This window comes from Sinocyclocheilus anshuiensis, unplaced genomic scaffold (genome assembly GCF_001515605.1).
Source record: "Sinocyclocheilus anshuiensis isolate Anshui unplaced genomic scaffold, SAMN03320099.WGS_v1.1 scaffold1152, whole genome shotgun sequence".
NCBI classification, from domain to species: Eukaryota; Metazoa; Chordata; class Actinopteri; order Cypriniformes; family Cyprinidae; genus Sinocyclocheilus; species Sinocyclocheilus anshuiensis.
Window position 1 is genome coordinate 232,200 of NW_015551083.1, and position 9,490 is coordinate 241,689.

Sequence of the window (9,490 nt, forward strand, 5' to 3'; positions counted from 1 at the left end):
TTGAACAGTATAAAAACCATTATGACTATGTAGAGTCCCCACAAGGATAGCTGACCAGACATGTGTGTGTGTGCGTGCGTGCGTGCGTGCGTGTGTGTGTGTGTGTGTGTGTGTGTGTGTGTGTGTGTGAGTGAGTGAGTGAGTGAGTGTTCATGTGTGTGTGCGTGCGTGCGTGTGTGCGTGCATGTGTGTGTGTGTGTGTGTGAGTGTGTGTGTGTGTGTGTGTGAGTGTGAGCGTGTGTGTGTGTGTGTGTGTGTGTGCGTGTCTCATCATGACAAACCCTTATACCACACCATACCATACCATACCATACTTAACCATCAAGATACATTTACATAAGCAAAATTGCTTGCTTAAATCTTTACTTATTAAGTCTTGCTTTCTAAAAAAAAAAAAGATCAAAATGAAGTGAATTCTTACTTAAAATGAGAAGAAATATTTGGCAGTGGGGGTCAGAAATATAAACTCAGTTCAAAGGGAAAACAAGTTCCCTTTCGAACGGACTCTCCCGTTGCGTTGAATGCTTAGGGGTTTCCAAAGGAGTCTGAGAGTGCCATTCGTCAGAATTTTTCTCCTTCAGCGCGAAGATCATCTCCCTGCTGGACTCTGAAGAAAGAAGCCTAGAAGCCAAGTAAGCTCGAAGAGAAGCCGCTACTCGCCGTAGAAGAGCACCGGCAGAGCAAGGATGCCTTCAAACAGCACTTCCCCTGCAGCCATCCGGCGACTGAGAAAGAGCGTTTCCAAGAGCAAATTTCCACAACGGCGTTGTTTCAAATGTCGTGCTGCAAGTGTGGTTCATAGTGCATCACTTGCCTGGGCAGTGCTCACGCTGAGCCCACACTCACCGAGACGGATTGCTCTCACTGTGAGAGCATGATTCTCGCCCTGCTTTGCTTGGGAATTGCCTTCTTTAATAAAGGTGGTCCTCCCTCGTCTGCTCCCCCATTTCTCCCCTAGCAGGAGCCTCGGTGGAAGAAACAGTGGGGCAGAGGGATGGATTTCCCAGGTTTGAGTGAACCTGAGAGTGGCACAGGTCCCGCGTGCTTCACTCTCCCTGCAGCACATTGATTTGCCGATGTTATTCTCACGTGAGGATCAGCACCACACAGAGCTCAGAGATTGAATCCACCTTGTCCTCATACTGTGCCGACCTGGGATTTATCTATAGTCCTCAGGGCTCTAAGGGGCCTTCCCTTCAAGTCGCTCCAGTCGGCCGACTTACAGCCCCTGTCACTTAAGACCGCCCTCCTTTTGGATTTAGCGTTGGTCAATCAAGTAGGCGACCTGCAAGCACTGTCAATCCGTGCTTCATGCCTTGAGTTTGGTCCTAACGACTGTAGAGTCGTCCTTAAACCAAGACACGGCTATGTGCCTAAAATGCTCTCCACTCCGTTCAAAGCACAAGTCATTACCCTTCTCGCTCTTCCTAATTCAGAGGATGAACAGGGTCCCAATCCACTCTGCCCGGTTCGGGCTCTTAGAGTGTTTGTTGAGCGCTCTGGCCCATTTCGGCACTCAGAGCAACTCTCGCTGGATAGTTGACGCTATAGCCCTGGCTTATGCCTCAGCTGGCTTACAATATCCTATCGGAGTAAGGACCCACTCCACCAGAGGAATGGCCTCCTCATGGGCTCTGTCCAGCGGAGTTTCAATTGGTGATATCTGTGTGGAAGCCGGCTGGTCTTCGCCGTCTACCTTCGCCAGATTTTATAACCTGGACGTCCCTGCCCTTCAGGCATGGATTTTGTCCACTTAATTTACCTGATCCCCTAGATTAGTGGAAAAGGTCTAGATCCCAGCCTGTTGGCTTGGGTCTCATATTTGGCTCATGCTCTTTAGGAGCCTGCATACATAATTGATTAATTTTGCAACATCAACACTGTTATTGAACTGAACTGAATCAACACTGAACTGAATTGATCTAAGCAATGACACTGTTGTCTTCTGTAGAGCTGCTTTACAGCTGAAATTGAGTTTGCTTCATATTTGATGACGTTTGCATTATTTATTCTGTTATTTTACTGTTTAATTCTGTGACGCTTCTTTGAAACAATCTGTATTGTATAAAATGCTATAGAAATAAATGTGACTTGACTTGATATACACAGGGTTTGTTTTGAAGGATGTAATCTCTACGTCAGCCGGCTCTCACTTACACCTTTAGCTCGTGCTCACCTGTGAAGAACACGCTGTTTATGGAAGGACTAATATAACTGCTGTTTGTTGGCATCAGAAAAACATCTATGTCTGCCAAATAACAATATTAATCACAACACTGAAACTGGTCTCAACTTTAGATGAGCAAATATCAGGTGCATAATAAACAAATCAAGCACATTTAAATGCGTCACAGGTATGTTCAGTTAGTTTCAGTTTCACGGACTTTTAGTTTGTATTCTTTAGTTCCTGTCTTCCTTTGTTTGATTTTCCCGCTCCTCCTTTGTTTCTATGGTTACTGATATGATTGGTTCTTTTAGTTTAGTTAACCCGGTTTGTTTCAGTATTGTAGTTCCTCCTTTGCTTCTGTTTGTTGTCTGGTCTCGTTTCGGTTTATAGTGTTGACTTCTACCTTCTGTCCTGTTACCTGTGCTTTATGATTAAAGACTCTTTGTTTGATACTCGACCGTGAACTTTATCTGTCCGTCTGCAACATTATGTGACAAAATGTATATGACAGAAGATCAAAGAATTACAACCGCTCATTGTGAAAAAACTGAACGGCAACACTAAAAATAAAATTGTAAAAATACACAGATTTAAATGTCTTTGATTTAAATTATGCTCATAGATGATATATTTAGGAATAATGCTTGCAGAGGAGTTGTGAGTGAAAGCGTAAAGCTTGAGCCAGGGTTGTTATATTTAGCTAAAATTAAAACTAAAATTAAAACCAATTAAAATGTCCTTACTTGGGAAAAAAATTCAGTGTTAACTGAAATAAAATGAAGTAAAAAAAATTGTTTCCAGTTTTAAAAAATATTATTTAAATTGCCAAGGCAACATTTCTCATTTTAATTTAGTTCAACTTGATGTACTAAAATAACTAACTAAAACAAAAAATGAAATGAAAATTAATCAAAACTATTAAACTATAAAAACTATAAATTACTAAAACTTTAACTAAAATTAAAATGAAAAATAATAAAATAAAAACGGATTTAAAAAAAACTATAACAACATTACAATGATACTAAAATAACAGTGACTTGAGCACAAACCGCAGTTTATTTTATTGTCAATTTTAAGTCAGTCTCACTGACCAGATTTCATTTAAATATTTAAAGAAAAAAATGAAGCCAATAATGAATATTAAGGTTTATATGTATCAATGGTGGCTTCAGTCTGGTTTGTTTCTCTGGCTTGTCTCTGTCATTTCATTATTAAATCAAGGTGGATGGACAGATACGGGACAGTCCCTGTTTCCCTTTACACAGACCAGAGCTGAAGCTTTCTGACAGTTCTCATCTTACTTTGAATAAGTTAATGAAATCTCAATCAGATTAAAATAAACAACGCATATGTAGTATAAATACAGTATAAATCTTTAGTTTGAGCTCCTTATGAACAAACATCAGATTCTGAAGGTAAACGTCTCTTTAAGAGAACAGATACATGTCTTCAGTTTTTCTGTACTCTTCTCCTGTGAAGTGGTAGGAAGCATCTAATGGCTTTCTGTGTTTTTTTTCCCTCCAGTATTCTGTTTGCGGATATTGTGGGCTTCACGAGTCTGGCGTCGCAGTGCACGGCGCAGGAGCTCGTTAAACTCCTCAACGAGCTCTTCGGCAAGTTTGACGAACTCGCCACGGTGAGTCGCTCTCATTGGTTCACGCCTGTTGCTATGGTGACTTCACACCCTGACAACAGCAACAGGAGCACAGGTGTGAGCGCAGTGGAAGTTATGCATAATCAGAGAGTTATATGTGATCAAAATGAAATGGTGACAGTGCTGTGATCATGTGAAGCTGAATTCCATCAAAATGTTTAAATGTGTGAAAGAGCTTCATAAATCATCTTGTCAAGCACACAGTATCTTTATTCATATCTAAATTCACAGTAGTACTAGAATAAAACCGTACTAGAATAGAATAAAAATATCTGAGCACTGACGTCTACAACAGACAAAACAGAGTAATTCACCTTTCCAAAGTAATTTTTCAGTAATTTGTTTTAGTTGTTTTAGTCATTTGTAATGTTATAATTTTGTTGCGTGGTTTGTCATTGTTATTTGTTTTTTAAAATTAATTAATTCATTCATTTATTTATTCATTTTAAAAGGATAAGTTGAGGAAAGTCACATGCTCAATTTCAGTTAACTTTTTCGTTTTTGACCCAATAGGTTCCAGACTTCTTTTGACATATATACTGTATTGAAATAGTATATGCATGAAATAGCATGATTAATTTATTGAAATATATTAAAGAATATTGGAATGTCAGATATTTTCTGACTTACTGTTGGTTTTTTATGAATATTTAGCAGTGTTTTAGGTAAATGTTTGACATAGCCGAGTGAATCATTGTGTGAGTATTTTCAGCTTGCTCATGGAAAAGTTAAATCAGTAGTTTTCAGTCTCTTACATGCACACACTGGTTAAATCGCTCTCTGTCTGTCTTCATTAGGAAGTGTGTCTGTAAATTAAACATGTAGATGTATCTCAGTGTAATCTAGACACTAGAATTGCTTACATTCACATGTGCCTATGAAATCCTTTAATCCATGGATTACACTGAGATGTTTCTGTCCAGCGTCAGAAGGTCTTTCAGCAGGTCTAGTGTTTCAGTGTGATTGTCAATCTGTGGTGTGAGTTTGTTTCATTGCAGGGTCCATTTGTTCACATGTTTCACTTGATCCACTCATGCTCCTTCTGTTTGGACTGTCTGCTGGATCTCACACATGCTGCTCCATATAATCACTCTAGAGTACATTCTTGTGCTGTATCTGAAGTATGTGCATTGGGCTTGTTGTTAAATTGTTTGATTTGCTTGTTTTATGTTTGCATTGTCTAAGTGTCATGAAACGTTCTTTCCCACATCATCGGTCAGTTCTGAAATTTGAGTTCTGAACCCTATGGGGCCTTAAAAATTAAGATACCAAAAACAGAAGTGTGTTTTTTTTTTTTCATTTTTAAACTGTGACCATTGACATTTAATGCAACAAAGATTGCTAAAGTCAACAGATTTTACTAATTGAGCTACCAATCTCTGAAAATAAAATAACGATCCTGCCATCTTCATGAAGTCATTTTTACCCCCGTAATTTGGCTCCAAATCTCAGGTGAAAATTGTCATTTTTAAGTGTAAAATTTTTTTTTTTGAATGAGGTAAAATGTACTGAGCGCACCTTAAAAAGATGCTTTTATCCAAAGTGAGAAAAATATACACTTATGAATGCAGAAAAACCATGACAAACCAGAATTGAGCAGAAGTGAATAGTGAATAGAACAGGAAAGACTAAACAGGTTGTTTTGTAAGGTGCTTTTTTTGAAGTGGTTTTAATGGTTATATCAGGTCTGTTGATTCACTCAGACCTAGATGTCTGAAAGTCATGCAGAGATGAGATTATGGGGTCGCCAGGTAGGAATGACAGGTTGAGCTGTGTATCATCTACATTGCAGCAGCTGGAGTTGTGTATATAGACAATAGGAGGGGACCAAGCACTGAACCCTGAGGCACCCCAGTGTTTACCCTACTCATCAACAAACCTCGAAGGATCTGCTTGTGCCAGTAAGGTGCAGTTCTTCTAATAGCCAGGAGAATCTGATGATTCCTTCGATTGAAGGCAATGAACAGGTCTAGTATGACGATTTGGAGTGAACTTATGCCAGCCGCAGAGTTTCAGCTACAGACAGATCTCCTGAATGTTTGCTTCTGAAGCTGGACGTTCAGTGAAAGAAAAGAGAGAGAGAGCTGAATGAACACAGTCTTGACAGGAGAGGGACTGGTCTGTAGGTTTCTATTACTGTAGGGTTGAGTATTGTTTTTTTCGAGCCGTCGGGTTAACCGAGTGGTGGGAAAGATGGCTGTAATAAGAGCTGTAAGAGGATTGTGGAGTGGAACGCTCTTCATTAGGCAAAACTACTTCAGGAGGTTCAGTTTGATCCAATTAAGTGTTTATATGGTGTGACGTGAAGACTCACTGGCTTGGCATTGTGGGAAAGCAGTTGTCATTGTAGCTGACCTGGGATCAGTTATGCTTTCATGGTTATGCCGGTTTGGGATTACAGTGAGGATGTGTTTCATGAGACCAGTTTAGTAAGCATGCACAAGACCTGTGAGTAAACTCTTTATGAAGATGTAAATGTTTAGTTGAGCAGCCATATTTTATGCCAGTCCACATAGGTTTACAATACTGTAGGTTTAGTAATACAGGCTTTTACTTCATCTCACTTGTAAAGGCAGACTTCACTCCATCCTGCTGAGGTTCATCGTGGAGGTCAGGTAGTGCCCGTCCAGCGCCAATGTCTGCATAATTCAGTGCAGGTGTGAGGGTAGTTGAAAATTATGGGAAAGATGATGATAGTCATATAACAACAGCAATAGATTCTGGGGAATGACTCATAGGAAGATTAGGAACGGCATCAGAACAAGAGCCCGTTCCTTTATGCTCTTGGTCTTGTACATGTATATGGGGGGACTGTATTTCTTCTCTCTTCTAAATCTTTTTTTTTTTTCTGGTGTCCAGACGGTGGTTCTAGGAGGTCCATAGAAAACGTTTTTTATTTATTTGTTTGTTTGTTTGTTTGTTTTAGTTAACTATAATAATCCTGAACTAAAGACAGACATCTCAAGGAAGAAAAATATAAATGGCTCAGTATTTATTTGTGCATTAAATTACAAAAGAAAAAAAATTGCTCTCTGGTTAAAAATCATTATCAGGCACACAGCTTTATCCATGTCAAAGTTTCTGTTATGTGATCTGTGAACAGTAGCAGCTTCTGTTAAGATTTTCTTTACTTCTCATGGAGGCACACTGAAAGAAACACATTGCATAATGTTAATATTATCCTGCATATATGTGCAGATCTTGCATAGGTCTTTTGTGGGCTATTGAGTGGATGAAAGACGTAACCAGTCTGAAGTGGAACGCCATCCCTGTCAAAATTCACTATTGTTATTTTGCTGTTGCAATCATATCAACATACTGTATCTGTTGCAGTCATGCCATATTGGTGTTGCGTTACACTGGTTTTACCATGGTTAAGTGTGTTTTAGGCACACCTATAGAGCACTTTAGCCATGATCTACAGGCCGACCTAGAAGACTAGCTCGTCATGTGTTTCTATGACTGTTTTCTGATTTATGAGTCAAGTAAGGTCTGAGGTGCAGAGACTTTCGTGTTTTTTTCTACATCAGTTATACACACTCAAACTTCAAATGTGAGACTTGAAGCCGCTGTGTTTAGAGTGTGAGTCCCTAACGAGCTGCTGTATGATGATGATGATGATGATGATGATGATGAGAGCACTTGTCTGATTCATCCAGCTCATAAACTCACGTTCTTCTGCTGTTTAGCAACTTACTGTATATTTGTAAAAACGGAAGCACCAAAATTCATGTTTGAGGTTCAACCGGGTGTAAATGGTGTATTAGAGACATCACGGACAAAACATAACTGAAGTTAACTAAAGAGCTTATTTTACTCCTAAATAAAAACCTTCCATTGTGAAACCCTTGGACATTTGTCTGGGTCTTCTGGGTTTAGGGTTATAGTACTTTCTGAGCAGCTCTGTTCACATTCACTGTCTCAGATGGCTGACTGCTTTATTTTGCCCTCATTTCTCCTCATTTAGATTTAAATTAAGAGGCTAAATTGGCACAGATTTGTCTGTGTGAGATCTAATAATCTCTCATTCCTAAAGGCTGAAGAACAGACGATGTGGCTCCTGAAGGACTCTTGGCTAAATGATGCAAATGTCTGCAGTGTTTGTGATGATGTTGATATGCTTTAATCTTACTGTGCTTTTTATGCTCCTCTGTTTCCATGGCTTGTGTTTCACCTGCACACTTAAACACTCACAGTGCTTCTGCTTCAGTGTTTGACTCACTCCGCTTTCCCTCTGAGACAAATTAATCCTGACTGTGAAAGAGCAACACTCCAGATTTAATTTTCTTGGTCACACTTTATTTTAATAGTCCACTTTAGACATTCTACTGATTATAACTTTGCAACTACATGTCAACTAACTCTCATTAGATTATTAGTAGACTGATAGGTTAGGGTTAGGGTTAATAGAATATGTTGGCATAGCTACAAAGTGACTTATAGTCAGTAGAATGTCCATCAAAATAAAGTGTGAACTGATATTAAGCAGACAGTCTACTGTAGACTTTAAGACTATATACCTAGTATAGAGCAGATCTTTAGTGGACAGGTTAGTTTTGTAAATTTATATATTAATAAGACCATTTTTTGCTCTGATTTTTCTTTCGTCTTTGAATTCCTTGCCCAGATTATTTTTGAGAAATGTGGCAACAGGAGCCCTGTTTCTGTCATCCGAATGCTGCTTTAAAAACAGAAAGCACCTCAAATAGCCACAGCATAATCATTTCTGTGACCTATTTTGTGCATTTCTCATTTCGTTTCAAGCAACTGTTGTGAAAAAGAGATAAATGGTAAATTTTCATGTCATGCTGACTTAAATACTGGCTTTAGAAATGCACAGGTTTGGACAGTATTCTTAAAAAGCCAGCCTTTGCCTCTAATTTCAGGGTTAGGTGAGAGTTGGTAGGGTTGCAACAACTAATCAATATAACTGACCATGAAAATAATTGATGATGAATTTGATTATTGATGAAAACATCAGTCATATCACGTTACAGCTGCTGTGGGAAAGTGCATGACCCCTTTATGTAAAGCTCTTCAAACAAATGCATGTCAGCAGCTTTGACAGATGTGTGTTAATGCATTTTAGACGTTTTCCCAAGTGCACAACTCACATTTTTTAAAAGTTAAATCTGGCTTTTATTTCCATTTTGCAAGTGAGTGTCTGTTAAACTTAATATATTAATTTTCTTCAGCTATTTGTTGGTTGTAAAAGTTACCTTTAAAATTTGGGTTACGCTTTATTATAGTGTAAATGTAATGAGCAACATGAATTAACTACATGTACAGTACTTACTATAGGGTCAGGGTTAGGATGAGGGTTTGGCTTAGGGTTAGTTGCATGTAATTATGCATAATTTATTGTTATTATAATAGTAAGTACATGTAAAATTTGTAAGGACACTGTAAAATAAAGTGTTACCAAAATTCAGCATATGACACAAATATCTGTATGTGAGAAGTCACTGTAAAGAGATTACAACATGCAGTGGGATATAAATGTAAGACGTCTCTGACATTTTAAGATTCTGACATCTCATCCTCACAGAAGGAGAACAAAAGATCATAAAGATTTGATATGTTTCCTACTGTAAAGCATGTGCATTTTACTGGAGTAATGAAACATGTTGATCTAGGACAGGGGTTTTCAACCTTTTAGGACATGC

General features: G+C 38.6%; 1 protein-coding gene across 1 annotated transcript in view; it reads left to right on the forward strand.

Moving 5' to 3' along the window:
- adcy1b (adenylate cyclase 1b) overlaps positions 1–9,490 on the forward strand; it is a 33,285-nt gene that overhangs the window by 7,844 nt on the left and 15,951 nt on the right. Inside the window, exon 4 of the mRNA XM_016452576.1 lies at positions 3,695–3,806. Within this exon, the coding sequence (XP_016308062.1) occupies positions 3,695–3,806 (112 nt within the window). The remainder of the gene's footprint in view (positions 1–3,694; positions 3,807–9,490) is intronic.